General features: G+C 45.8%; 1 protein-coding gene across 2 annotated transcripts in view; it reads left to right on the top strand.

The window, feature by feature from the left end:
• DOCK1 (dedicator of cytokinesis 1) overlaps positions 1-15,113 on the top strand; it is a 495,194-nt gene that overhangs the window by 389,649 nt on the left and 90,432 nt on the right. For both annotated transcript variants that reach the window (XM_045809510.2, XM_045809509.2), the window contains exons 30-31: positions 6,351-6,429; positions 11,239-11,339. In XM_045809510.2, the coding sequence (XP_045665466.2) occupies positions 6,351-6,429; positions 11,239-11,339 (180 nt within the window). The remainder of the gene's footprint in view (positions 1-6,350; positions 6,430-11,238; positions 11,340-15,113) is intronic.

The following is a 15,113-nucleotide window of genomic DNA, read 5'->3' as shown; positions in this document are numbered from 1 at the left end:
AGATAGATAGATGATTGACAGGTAGATGAGAGATGGTTAGAAAGACTTTCTGAAGGTCTGGTAGCTAAATGTTTACATGGATGTGAAAAGATAGGTAGAGTGATTGATAGGGAAAAAGAAAGATAAAGAGATAATAGATAGATGATAGATAATGGATAGAAAGAAGTGGAGCCAGGCTGTAATTGGTTGAGTGTGTGGGTGCATGGACAACAATCCAGCTCATATCTGACACCGTTAGGAATTACAGTAGGCGTTTTGTTTCTAGTGGGAGATCACTGTGGTGAAGTGTCCACTCAGAAGAGGAGGAAGTCAGGAAAACTTCTTGTTTGTTTGTTTTAGTTGTATGAGGTTTGGGAATTAACTCTATCTTACACTGACCCCTAAATGATCAAAAATGGGGAACATTGTAACAGGATTGGTAAAGATGATGACTGACTTCGGGGAGACAGGAATCAGTTACCAAGAAGTATGAGATCAAGTCCTTTCCTTGCGGCCATTAAAAATAAAATTTGCAGTCATTTGCTTTGAATAATTTGAGTGTCTGAGAGAAAGTGCATCTAGACCTTATGGCTTTTTTTTTTTAATGATTTTTTATTATATTATGTTAGTCACCATACAGTAGTACATCCCCGGTTTCCGATGTAAGGCTCGATGATTCATTAGTTGCATATAACACCCAGTGTGATCACAAAGACAGCATGGTACTGGCACAAAAACAGACACATAGACCAATGGAACAGAATAGAGAACCCAGAAATGGACCCTCGGCTCTTTGGGCAACTAATATTTGATAAAGCAGGAAAAAACATCCGATGGGAAAAAGTCTCTTCAATAAATGGTGCTGGGAAAATTGGACAGCTACATGCAAAAGAATGAAACTTGACCACTATCTCACACCATACACAAAAGTAAACTCCAAATGGATGAAAGACCTCGATGTGAGACAGGAATCCATCAAAATTCTAGAGGAGAACATAGGCAGCAACCTCTACGACATCGGCCAAAGCAACCTTTTTCATGATACATCCCCAAAGGCAAGAGAAACAAAAGATAAAATGAATTTATGGGACTTCATCAAGATTAAAAGTTTCTGCACAGCCAAGGAAACAGTCAGAAAAACTAAGAGGCAGCCTACGGAATGGGAGAATATATTTGCAGATGACACTACAGATAAAGGACTGGTATTCAAGATCTACAAAGAACTTCTCAAACTCAATACACGAGAAACAAATAAATCAAAAAATGGGCAGAAGATATGAACACTTTTCCAATGAAGACATACAAATGGCTAACAGACACATGAAAAAATGTTCAAAATCATTAGCCATCAAGGAAATTCAAATCAAAACCACACTGAGATACCACCTACGCCAGTTAGAATGGCAAAAATAGACAAGGCAAGAGACAACAATTGTTGGAGAGGATGTGGAGAAAGGGGATCCCTCCTACATTGTTGGTGGGAATGCAAGTTGGTACAGCCACTCTGGAAAACAGTGTGGAGGTCCCTTAAAAAGTTAAAAATTGAGCTACCCTATGATCCAGCCATTGCACTACTGGGTGTTTACCCCAAAGATACAGACGTAGTAAAGAGAAGGGCCATATGCACCCCAATGTTCATAGCAGCAATGTCCACAATAGCTAAATCGTGGAAGGAGCCGAGATGCCCTGCAACAGATGGCTGGATTAAGAAGTTGTGGTCCATATATACAATGGGATATTACTCAGCTATCAGAAAGAACGATTTCTCAACATTTGCTGCAACATGGACGGCACTGGAGGAGATAATGCTAAGTGAAATAAGTCAAGCAGAGAAAGACAACTATCATATGATTTCTCTCATCTATGGAACATAAGAACTAGGATGATCAGTAGGGGAAGAAAGGGGGGGTAATCAGAAGGGGGAATGAAACATGAGTGACTATGGACTATGAGAAACAAACTGAAGGCCTCAGAGGGGAGGGGGTGTGGGAATGGGATAGACTTATGGCTTTTTAAATCTTTTTCAGATGACATAATTTGCCTGTGGTTCTCTCGGCATTATTTATTTGTGTGTTTGGTTTTATCTTCCAAGATTTTAGGTTATAAATAAAGCCATTCAAAGATTAAAAATGATTGAAAATAACTCTATTAAATACAGGCTTACACTTTTTCTTAATCGTTTTGGCCATGTGGGACAGCATCCATGAAAGCATTTCATTCTCACACCATTAGCTTTGTTTTTAGAAATTACTTAATCCTCCCGGCTGGGAATAGACATAACTTGTTTGGCTCTCAGAGTTATGAATCTTTTTCCCCTGAGTCCATCACTTTTCTGGCAGAGTAGAAGCAGTGCCAGTCTGTACTGTTTCCCACCTTCCAATTCCCACAGTCTCTCCCCCCTGCCGCATCTCACTATCATGCTTTTGGAAGCTAGGACCATGGGGACCATTAGGCATGACCTCTCTTCATTGTGCCTGTGCTTCTGTATGGTAATGTTGAATGGGGAGGGTGGATTCTCTCTCTCTGCACTAGGGCAGGCTCGGGGTGTGTTCGTTTGCTTATTTGTTTTTGTTTTGTTGTGTTTGGCTGGTGCCCATCCTGGCCACACCACAGGCTCTGAGAGATCTATTAGTCCAGGTAGAGACTGTTCCTTAGATCAGAACACTTCAGTATATTCGTAGTGCTGAGGGGTCCTTTTAAATGCTTTGGGGGATCCTGATTTGTAAAAGATAAGGTTCCTGTCATCAGAACAAGTTCTAGAGGTGGAGAGCAGAATGGGGGACCAGCTCTGGAGGTGGAGAAAAGAATGAGGGACAAGCTCTGAAGGTGGAGAAGAGAATGAGGGACCAGCTCTGGAAGTAGAAGGGAGAATGAGGGATCAGCTCTAGAGATGGAGAAGAGAATGAGGGATGAGTTCTAGAGGTGGAGAAGAGATTGAGGGACCGGCTCTGGAGGTGGAGGGGAGAATGAGGGACTGGGTTTAGAAGTGGAGAAGAGAACGAGGGACCAGCTCTAGAGGTGAAGAAGAGAATGAGCAACCAGCTCTGGAGGTAGAGAGGAGAATGAGGGACCAGCTCTGGAGGTGGAGAAGAGAATGAGGGGCCAGCTGTGGAGGTGGAGAAGAGAATGAGGAGCCAGCTCTGGAGGTGGAGAGGAGAATGAGGGACCAGCACTGGAGGTAGAGAGGAGAATGAGGGGACAGTGCCCAACCATAAATGCCAAATGCCTAATGAGAAATTTGGTTAGCAAGAAACTCAAAACAGCTGAACCCTACAGTGGACAATCTACTCAGAATGTAGGGACTCCATGGAGATCAGGGCTACCAAATATTCTAGCCTCCCTACACCCTCTGATTTGGATCAGGGCCTGATCTTCTGGGCTACTCATCCATCCGTCCATCCATCTATCCATCCATCCATCCATCCATCCATCCATCCATCCATCCATCCATCCTGTGATGGACACATAAGGGGCATCTGAAACCGTGCTGGATGCTGACTTAGCATCACAGGCATGGGAGTGAAGAAGCAAACAGGACTCTTTGGGAACAGCCTCCCTGTCCCTGAGCCCAGCTCCAGCAGTACCCAGGGCCGCAGGGCCAGCTCATTCACACTGCCTTCCCTCTTGTTGCCCCTTGACTTGGTCTTGAGCTGTGGCAAACCCGCCTGAACTCTTCATTTCAGACTGGGAGGGTGTCCTGCTGTCCAGTCGCTCAGCTTAGCTTGTGATCCTTTCCATAGTCCTGTGTGACTGAAAGCAGATTTTTATGCAAAAGCTTCTAATGTGATTTTCTTATTTGTTTTCTCTAGTTTGACATTTATTAGAAATAACACATGAATTATAGCAGATAATAGATGTTCTCATGTAAAAGTTAACCCCTGTTTACGTTTCTTTTTCCCTCGTTGGATCATTGATTCATCCTCCGATGGCCTTGGCATTGCTCAGTTTTTAATCCCATCAGGTGTGGACTATGGGGTATATAGAATTGATGTGTGTCCCGGCTGCTTCACTACAAGGCGTGTGGCCCTGGGTGCACGGAGCCTCAGCAGCTCACCCTTGCCGATGGTACTAATGATGGTTTCATTTGATCTTCCCTTTAGTTGTCCTGCTACAACTCCCATTCTGTGTTATTTGCTTTTTGTCCTCGCTTTTTAAAAAATTTATTGTGAATCTAAATTCTAGAATCTCTCTCAGCCCCGCGCTTTCTCAGTTGTCAGTTCATTAAAAAGTTTTTATTTGGCCTTCATATTATTTCAGCATGGCATATTTTTAAAAAAAAGTCATTTTGAGAAATATCTTTATTTAACCAGCTGAAATTGTTCCAGAGTTTAATTAGAAGTAGCATATTGCCAATGTTTGGGTGCTATCTTGAGGCAGAATAATTACCATGTAATAATAATGCATGTTCTAGTAAACTTGCCTTTATTGTCATAGAGGGCTGGAGGGAGGTCTTCCTTCAAACTCAGAAGGACCCTGGAGGACCCTCGTCAACAGCTGAGTTCTAAAACTGAAGGAAAAATTACGGGGAGGTCAGTAGCCCAGGGTTTTGTACTGTGTGAGAGCCCCACCCTCTAATGACAGGAAAGTGGTCTGCTCCACTGACATCCGGAGACTTTCTCTGCCTCTGGGGTTCGTGCAAGTCCGGGTCCCCAGATGCTCTCAGAACACGGTTGCCAAGGGTCAGATGGGCAAGGCAGACCACCTTCTCTTTAGGCTTGCATCTTGCACTTCTGAGGGCTAAACCTGGCACAGGAGACCCCAGCCCAGGCCTGGAGGGCTGAGGAGGCTTGCCAGGTGTGCTGTAGATATAAGACATGTCCTAAATTGAGTGATTTTCATCCTGGTCCTATAGTAATTTGTCAAGATGCCTTAAGTGCCCTGTGTTCAGCTTTTCTCAGTAAATCCCAAAATTCAGCCATAAGAGCTACTTTTCAAATTTAACTGGGCAGCCTAGAGTTGTAGTATCTGGCAGCCCTCTGGCCGATGGCTGCCGCTCCCATTCTGTGCTCCGACCTAATGGCCAAGGCCAGGACCCCCACGTCCCTCCATTGATAGCCACTTAGAACACAGTGACTCCTTTTGAGTTCTATTTAATGTCACCAGGGAAGAATTCAGGTAAGTGTGGCCACAGTTTTTGTCAGCAACTGAGATGGCAAACTCCATCACAGGCCACTTGTCATACCTGTTTTGGCCCTGGATCCAACCAATAGGTTCCTTAATAAGATGCTGTCTGCAAACCCCCTTTCTTAGAGCTGAGTGTGAGAGAAACTGCAGTGTTGGGCAGGAGGTGGGGATAGAGACCTCCTTAGAGCCCCAGGCAGAGAGTCTCCCAGGCTGCCTGGCCTTCAGGGGCTCTGGGACAGCCTGGATGTGGAACTTCTCCAGGCACGCACAGCTAGAGATCATGCTTTTGCAGAGCGCGGGTTCCTGGGAAGTAACCTAGATTTTTCTTACACTCTCTGGCTGCTTCCTGCTGTCTAAACAGAGGAAGTGTAATTAAGTTTATTATCTGTGACCTAATGCTAATTCTCCCTGCATCCTGCCTTTGTGTAAAGGGAGAGGGGTCATTTAAAAAGAAGTGTCTGGACTGAGCTCTATTATTGTAAACACTCTCGAGGGCAATAAAACAAATCTGCAAGATGAACAAGCTGGTGGAAGGCTTCATCCTCTGGAGTCATTTATAACCTCTCAAATTACGTATCTCTACATAGAAAAGTATAAGTCCTGATAGTAAGGGATGTGACATTTTGCTCTGGGTGCTTAAAATTGTACGTTATCAGTGGATCAATGAATTAAAATTCCTGCTAACCTTCTTGTCAAATCACTTACTCGTCTACTATAGCTTTTTTATTTTAACAAGTAATTAGTTACCAAAATCAACATTTGGAACAGAAGACGGATGACACTGAGGTAAAGCCTTATCTCCAAATATGTCATCTGACCACTCCACGCCTGACAGATGGTATATAACAGCACTTTTAAATGCTTACCTGTAAAAGTCAGCTAAGCAAAGACCAGTTTAATAATGTTCCATGAAGACATGGTGACTTGAGAAGAGGTTTAATTAGCACCTTTTCCTTTTTTTAAAAAAAAAATTAGGTTTTTTTAGTGATACTTTCCGTATGTTACTTTCTGATGCTGGTGTTTTGGTCTGTTTCTTTTATTCTGCATGTGCTAATTTCCTTGATTAATTTGGAGCACATCTGCATATAATTCTCTGGGCTTTTTATTGGCACAACCTCATAGCTTTTCACAGGGCTTGGAGAATTCGCTTTCCAGACAGACTCGGATTGTATCTAATTGAAATGCCAAACCTACAAAGGTGTCGGAGCCTAAGTGTGTAATTATGTAATTTTCTCTTGATCTTTCAGAGTCTTCCTGCGAGCGATTAATCAGTATGCAGATATGCTGAACAAAAAATTTCTGGATCAAGCCAACTTTGAGCTACAGGTAAGAGAAGAGGTAGACGTGCCCTTTGTTGGGAAATCATGCTAAAAAAATCATGCTCCGGTCAGAGCCAATATCTTACATTTCTAATCCTCAAACTTAATTGGTTTCCCATGCAAGGTATGGACATGGAATTTACAAGATGTACGACTGGAACCCGAGGGTTGAAAACTATGCCTTTGGAGTATTTGCTCAGTTTAGCAAGGAGGGAGATGTAGCAGTTTTCCAGCAAAAGTACGGAAGCAGAGTGATGAGTAGGGAGTAAGCAGGGAGGCCACCCACATCAGTTGTAACAAAGGAGACTGTCTCAGACCCAGACCGTCCGGTGTGGGGAGGGAGGAATCCACAGAGGCAGCGAAGGGGGTTCGCATCCCTGAGCTCTGCTGCCTTTTAGAACTTGGTTCTCGGCTGGCTTGGTGCTACCTGCAGTGGCCTTTCCCCAGCACAGACCTTATCCCCCATGGCTCTGGGTTGGGTCAGCTGATCTATCAGTTTGGGCCCTGTTTCTTCAGTGCTTGTAGAGAGAAGCAGGGAAGGGAGGGGATGGGTGTGTGTGTGTGTGTGTGTGTGTGTGTGTGTGTGTGTGTGATAAGGATCGATCATGCCTGGCACGATTTACCATGCATCTGGTGTTTGTGGCTTGAAGTTTCATTGCACTCTGGGTGTATTTCTGCTAATAATGATTTTTTTTATTAGTTTACTAAAGTTTGTTAATTAAAAAAATAAGCATCCAGATGCAAATGGCATGAGTTTCCTGGGCAAGACTGTTCACTGAGACAGAACCTATGCCCGTATTTCTTTTATAATTTTTAAATGATAAATGTCTGTTTTATCTTCACTATGGAATATAAGTATATAATAATAAATCAGGAACTCTAGCTCTAGAAGTGTTACTACTTTTTACAGTTGTTAAGATTTTATCATTTTCTCTGCTTAATGCTTGTTTCCCCACATCCTAAACCACAGATATCCTCTCATTGTAAAATATTCATGCCCTGTATATCAGCACCTCAGGTGAAATATGAAAGACCCCTCCTCACCTTTTTCCCCTCTGCGGAGTGACTTGTAACTAATTGTGGGTGCTTCCTGATGCCTAGTGAACCACTTGTCCAGACCTGCGCATGCTTTCTTTTGGCTTTTAATACACATTGGATTATATTCTGTTCTTTTTTTTTCAGTTCCGTCACATTTAGCACTACACATATACCCACATTTGTACAGGCCCTTCTGCACTGAGGACCTCCAGGCTGTTCTGGTTGTCCCTGTTACAAGTAATGCATCTCAGTGCTGCATTGCTGTAGGACTCCTGGAAGCCCTCACTGCCAGGCCGAGTGGTGAGAAAGTGTACATGAATGGACATTGATAAATTATCCTTCTGTAGCAATTTGCAATCCCACCAACCTTTTTTGAGAGCAGCCATTGTCTAAAATCATCTCCAGGACCAATTTCTTTAAAATTGTTGTCTCTTATTTTTGTTGGAATTTCTCTGATTGCTACTTAGGCTGAGAATACTTACTGGCTGTGTGATTTTTACTGTGAACGATCTGATCATTTCCTGTACTCATTTTTCTATTGGGCTATTTGTCATATTTTTCTCTAAGTTAAAATTCATAATATAGCCTAGTCATGGGTTTAGGCTTTTCGTATAGAAATTTTTAATTTTTCGGTAGTCGAATCTGTCATTTCTTCCGTGCCTCTTGGTTTTTATGTTTTGCTTGGCAAATCCTTCTTTGCCTCAATGTTATAAATATACCTATTTATATAGTTAGTATCTGCTAATACCTTTATAGTTCTGCTCTTTTTTTTTTTTTAACTTCCTGGTGATTAATCTATCTGGGATTTTTCTAGTTAGTGTTAGGTCTAAGAATTTAAACTTCACTTTTTCCCATATCATTTCATGAATAGATTCGTCTTTGCCCATGATTTAAAATGCCACCATAAAAAAACATAATTGCAGGTGTGTGTGTATCCGTCCTACTTCCTGTGTTACTACCCTCTGCTTTTATACCCTGCTAGTAGAGCCTGGACTTCCCTACAGTGTGCCATTGCAAAATGATCTTGGCTCTTCTTTTGTATTTCCTTTCCTTTCCTTTTTTTTTTTCTTTTTTTTTTTTTTTTGGAAGATTTTACTTATCAATTTGACAGAGAGAGAGCACAAGCAGGAGGAGTGGCAGGCAGAGGGAGAGGGAGAAGCAGTCTCCCCGCTGAGCAGGGAGCCTGATGCAGGGCTCAATCCCACGACCCTGAGATCATGACTTGAACCAAAGGCAGACGCTTAACCCACTGAGCCACCCAGGTGCCCCTTTGTATTTCCTTTTCCATATGAAATGCACGATCAGCTGTTAACCTTACTTTTTTAAAACGCTGCATTTATTTTACTTGGGAATCCATTGAGTTTGTAAATAAATGTAAAAGAAATGTTACAGGATCGGGGGGAATACTTTGTAGTATTTCTTTATTCCCATCCCATATAGGAATATTTAGGTCTTCTTTTTGTGTCCTTCATTGGAGTTTTCCGTTTTATCCATATGAGCCTCACCAATTGCTCTCTGGTTAGATAGTCGTGGATGTGAAGAGTGGCTGCTCTGAGTCTGGGCTCCTTTTTCCCAGCATGTCCGTCATTGCTGCTCTTGTTCACTGTTTCGTGAGGAACGACCCCGGGCTAGTTCCTCACGCCCACACACCTCAGCAGCAATGTGCTCTTTGGCCTAACATAGCACCTTGGCCCTTGGCAAGTGTGATGTGCGTACGGATTGCTGTTCCACCCTTGGGTGCCATATGGCGGAGGCAGCCTTCGGTGCGAGCTCCAGGCAGCTGGTGCTCTGACGAGGCACGTTTTTATGTTCTGACATCCTCATGTTCACCGCACAGTTCTGTCTACTGATGCTTCCTTCTTCTTGAACTCATCAACCCTGAGAGCTGCCTGCTTCCCCGTGCTCTGGCCCAGCCTGCCTCTCATTCTGGGCAATACAGCACAAAGGACTCCTCCCCTGCCCCCCCCACAATGTTGTAGTGTGTATTTCCTACAAACAGAAACTTTCTCCGACACAACTACAGTAAAACTACCCAAACCAAACTTACGTTATTGCTACCGTCTTGCCTCGGACCCCGTTCCAGTTCAGACATCCCCGTCACAGCCGTTCATGGCTCAGCACCAGACAGGTGCGGTTACTTGGCATACCTCAAATCACGCACTGTGTACTGTTTTTCGCTTTGTATTTTTATGTAATTTTTTTTAAAGACTTTTTTTTTTAACATTTTATTTATTTAAGAGAGATAGTGCATGAGAGAGTGAGCATGAGCAGGGGGAAGGGCAGAGGGAGAAAGAGAGAGAGAACCAGACTCCCTGCTGAGCGGGAAGCCCAACATGGACTTGATCCCAGGACGCCCGACTTGAGACCCTCAGCCCACTTCACATGTAACCGATGGCTTTGGGCGAGTATCTGCACCACGTTGAAGAATCACAATTACCTGGGTAATTCTATAGCAATCAAATGAGCTGCTGTGTTACTGAGGAAAGCGCCCAGTTCATGAAAAGTGTTAGGTAAATGGAAGACCGCACTCTCTTACAGCTATGCTTTTAAGTTCCCACTTACTTCACAGGTGACTAAAAATAGAGTCAATACTGTTAACACCTTATTTTTTCATAGCCTTTTGCAGCTATCTCATTTGATATAATAAATATTATTCCTGTTTGGTAAATGAGAAAGCCAATACCCCCAGATTTCTTCTAAAGACTGTGGAAGGCCTTTCGGGCTTGGACATGTGATGGGAACTCTGTGCAGGCTCTTGCTCTGGGAGCAGGTGGAAGCCCCCCCCAGACTGTCCTCTGGCGCAAGCATGAAGGGTGTAGAGTAGGTGTAAAAGTCAGGAGTACGTCTAAATCTTCCCCATGTGTGATCCAAGAATTCTTCCTGCATCCTGATGTTCTTGACCTGGTCTTAAACATTGACATAACCAGGGTATTAGTTCCATGACTTTAGGAATCTATGCATGATGACACTTTTATTTAACTAATTTATTTATTTATTTATTTTGGGGGAGGGGCTGAGGGAGAGAGAGAGAGAATCTCAAGCAGACTCCCTGTGAGCATGGAGCCCGACGTAGGGTCGATCTCGGGTCTCTGAGATCACGACCTGAGCCCTAACCAAGAGTCGGATGCTCTGCCGACTGAGCCACTTGGGCACCCCCATAATGACACTTTTATAACAGCCTATCTAGGTTACCGTGTTTAAGTCGGCAGAGATTCCACAGGTCAGAGCTTTATAACAAAGTCATTTCATAGTAAGTTGTTAAACCACATATTGTCTGTAAGTCTTTGAAATATAAAATGTTTGATGTTTTTACAACTCTTCCTTAGTCATCTAGTGTTCATGTACATTTTTGGTACCTGAGAAAGTCATAAATTGTAGAACTCTATATACTATTGAGGAAGGGGCTCCGTAATGCACTGGTGACAGGAGCCAACATTATTGTGTCCTTACCGCCTGCTCTGCACCCCCCGGAGGCCTCTGCTCATACTCACTCCTGTGATCCTGTGACAACCCCATAAGACGGGCACTGCGAGACTCCCGCTTTACCTCTCGGGAAACCGAGGCTCGGGGAGGATAGATTAGTTGCCTGAGGACGTGGCAGAGCTAGGGTTTGAGCACGCGCGCCGTGACCTTGGCACCCACGCCCGGCCCTGAACCACACGGTCGCTGGCTGCCCAGGCATCTGCTGCATGGAGGGAGTGTGGATTTCCCAACATTTTGGAAGTGTGTGCGGGGCAGCTGTTCAGCACCTCAGCGTCTCCCCCTTTTTGGTTTTCAGCTTTGGAACAACTACTTCCACCTGGCCGTCGCTTTCCTCACTCAGGAGTCCTTGCAACTGGAGAATTTTTCAAGCGCGAAGAGAGCCAAAATCCTTAACAAGTAAGTCTGCGTCCAGCCCCGAACTCACGGGCAGGAGCCTGCAAGTCTGTTAGCATCTTTGCCGTGTAGTCTCTGAGCCAACTTGGTACACAAATTGATATGTAATCATGGTGTCACGAGGGTCGGTTTCAAGTCCCAAATCTGGTGTTGCCTTTTCTAACCCACGAATCAAGGTCTAAAACCATGGGATTCGTGCTGGTGCGTTCCGAGTCAGTGCAGTTCACCACCATGAGCACCACACAGAATGGGAGTTTCAGGAGATAACTGCTTTTGCTCTGCACCATTCCGATGTCTTTCCACACGTGCTTTTCTTTATCATCTATTTGTGCAATGCTCCTTCGAGAAAGGAGGCGTCTCGTGCAAGCTGGTGGCACAGTTGGGATTGTTGAAGAACTTCTTAGAGTGAGAGCCACCCGGGGTTTCCGCCTTTGTGACAGGTTACCCATGTCGTGCTCTAGGCAGGGGATCTGAAGGGCTAGACTAGTCCTTGGACGACCCTAAGAAACCTCTCGGGAGCCCACGTCCCTGCCTGGGTCCTTGGGCTTGGAGTCCTGCATGGCTCCTGGCCCAGGACAAAGAAGAGAACTCTTGCGTGCTTTCTTTCCACACTTTGGGTCTTGCCACCTCTCTTTCTGCCTCAGTTTCCCTGACTTTTCTCTGAGCACCCCTTTCATACAGACTTTTGAGAAGAGTTCTCTTACTGCTCCAGCATTGCCATGTCTCTGGTCCCTGTGTGTCATTTCATAATTCCTCTGCTTTATGTTGACTTTTCCAAGGCTTTGCCCTTCCCTGATGTTAGCGACTCCAGGGTAGTCTCCGAAGGATGACAAAAGTGCTGCCCAGCGCCCCCCATGTTCTGTGAGTGCGTCTCTCCCTTTCTGGCCCATCAAAAGCACGTCATCCCCGCAGAGTCAGCAAAAGTATTATCCAACATGTACACCAGTGACTTTCTAAGCACTTCGAGTGCATTTTTCGTATGTAGTCATTAAAACCAAAACAGCATTGGGTTCCCTTCTCATCCTCACTTTCCAGAAGAGGAAGGTGAAGCACGTTTTGAACAAGTCACGTGGCCAGTGCCACACACCCGGTCATTCTAACCCAGGCAGTTCAGAACCCCGGATGTTCACCCGCGCTGCTCTTAGAACCTTAAATCCTTCCGTTGTCCCATCTACGTGAAGGTCAGCTTTTACCTGGTCCTATTCCTTCATGCGTCCTTAGTTGGGTGGCTCCTGTGGGTTGGCCATTGTTCAGAAAGGAGGAATGCACCAGAAGGTTCAGGCCAAGCAGGTGCCCACCAGTGACTGCTGGGATGGCAGGCTGGCCTTCGCACAGCCCACGTGGGTCTGACTGCCCGCCCTGGCTCAAGAGACAGACGCCAGGTGGCACCTTCTGGGGACTGGCTCCATAGGGAAGCTTCTGCTTGGCCAAACGTACATCTTGTCAGGGCTCGCATGACAACTGGTGGCTGCTGCTGTCCTCCTTGTTTCGGTGCGCTCATGGTGGAAATTTCCGTAGTAGAAGCAGAAATAACTGGCACACTGAGCGTCATACGACTTACTCACTGCGCCAGACGCCGGGGACGCCTTGTTATCCAGTCCCGTGGAAGGACAGCTGGGCCGTAGCACGTGGACTGGCTACCTACATGTGCGTGGAGGTCACCGTGTGGTGAGGTTGGAATCCAGACCCAGCTCCAGCCGCCGGCACAACCCCATTCTCTGCCAAGCGCTCAGCGTGGCCGGCCCTTCGAGATGCCTGCAGGACAAGAGAATTTAAACCAGAAATCTGTCTTAAAAGAGCTGGCATCTCCTGTGAGGTTTTTAGAGTAAAACCATTGATTCTGAGCATTCTCCTGGCCAGGGCCGGGTGGCTCTGACCTGGGCCGCCTTTTGTCGTGTGAATGTTAACAGTCTAAGCTGAAGCCATTAACCACACAGGGCCTTGACCGCCAAAGAAAATGTTTGCTTCCCACATAGCCGTGTGCCTTCAGAGGCTTCAAAGCCAAGGAAAATTAAACTGGGCCAGCTGGTGTGTCTCCTTCCAGAGCTGCAGGGCTTCTGAATTGAGCTTTGAGTCTTCTCTCCCTCATAACCGTGGCAGTCAGAGAGTGCAGATTTTCCTTTTGAAATTTTCTCATGGATTCCCCAAAGGGAAAAAAAACCCAAGCATTTTAGAAGTTGTCTTTGCAAGACTCTGGCAGGACTGGCTCAGCTCCTATGCAGCCTGAGGGGCCTTCTCCCAGGGACCTAGGCTCAGTGTGTGGCCGTGACGGGCCACCAGGGAGAAGCGTTCTCTGTGTCTGAGACGCGTGCTCCTGGCCCGGGAGCTGTGTGGCTAAGGTGTGTGGCAGGCTCACCCGTGCTTGTCGTATTCGTCATGCCTCTGTCTCTACCTTAAACACTAGATAATCAATGTGCCGTTTTATTTCTAAATACCAAAATCTACAGAAGACATATTTAAAGCCATCCTACCCAAATGCTTCAATTTTCCCAGTGCCTAGAAAGGTTTTAATCTGCTTAAAATGGTGCTAGTGAAAAGGGAATGAGTGCTTGCTCTGTGCTCAGGGCCCTGGTGCTGGGGATACAGAGGTGAGAAGTTCACAGTCCCGGGCAGGTAGGTGTGCAGAAGTAACAACGGTCGCGTGGAGTGTCAGTGCTCACCGGATACCCTAGCCGCCTGCAGAGGGGCATTCGGGAGTGAACGTGGGAAGCCCAAGGCCGCTGGCGGGAGGGACTTCCAGGCTCGGTGGGGAAGGAGCAGGGAGGTTACCAGGTTGGCTGACTGAGCCAACAAACAGCCAATCACAAAGGGAACATTAAGTCCCAATGGACATGGCCTACTCATGAGCAGAGAGATGCTCTGGATTGTTGAAGCGTGAGGGAGTGACCAGACCCGGAGGGCTCGGGCACAGCATGAGGCCCAGTGATCTGGGAACTGACCCCACCGGTCTCAGCAAAGGACTGGGTGCTGACTCAGAGCACAATGGAGGATAATTCACTTGCTGTCTTTTTCTAGAGGGAAAGCCTGGAGGCTCTGAAGGCAGAGCGATGCCACACCCACTAAGGAGCCTCTGGCTGCCTCCCTTTGGGCCAGTCTCCTGCTCTACCAGTCCTGAAGCCAACCAGATGCATGTGTGGGAAGGCTTCACAGAGGAATCCCCCCCACACACCCTTCACACCCCTTCCTACCCTTCTGTTCCTTTCTGCCAAGCCTGCAGCAACTCTTGTCTGTCCGGCTGACAGCACAGTGGCCCCAAACAATAGAAAATCCCAGTGTCAGAAGATCTGCCTGTCCATTCCCTCTTGTGAAGCCCTCTGTCCTCCTGATGACCCAGGTTGGGGAGATAATTACGATATTCATTCCAGAGACATTCCCCAAAGTGCATGGGAGTAACATAAAATAATGGGCCATACCGTGCAGAGAACTGATTATGTCAAACCCAAAATTGAGTATAAGATTTTCCAATGAACCACAAAATAAATAACCACCAGGAATCAAAGTCTATAGTAAGAAAATATAACTGACTCAGCCTTCAGACATCTTTGGTGCTGGTGACTCCCAGCAAAGGACAGAGGTGTCGCTGGCATGCGAAAACTAACCGTCATTTCTCCCCACCCCATCCCCCCATCCCCACCCCCCCAGCCTTTGACATTACGGGGACTCAGGAAATATGAGTCAGATATAAAAAAGTTGGCTTTTCATTAGCAGTCGGCTTGATCATTTTAGTAGGCAGGACATGTGTGTCCTAGTGGGGGACAATGTGACCCATGACTGCAA

The sequence above is a fragment of the Ursus americanus genome, chromosome 6, assembly GCF_024610735.1.
Source record: "Ursus americanus isolate L20-20 chromosome 6, mUrsAme1.1.p, whole genome shotgun sequence".
In the NCBI taxonomy this organism is placed as follows: Eukaryota; Metazoa; Chordata; class Mammalia; order Carnivora; family Ursidae; genus Ursus; species Ursus americanus.
The sequence above is the reverse complement of the archived record's forward strand: the minus strand, read 5'-3'. Positions and strand labels throughout refer to the sequence as shown.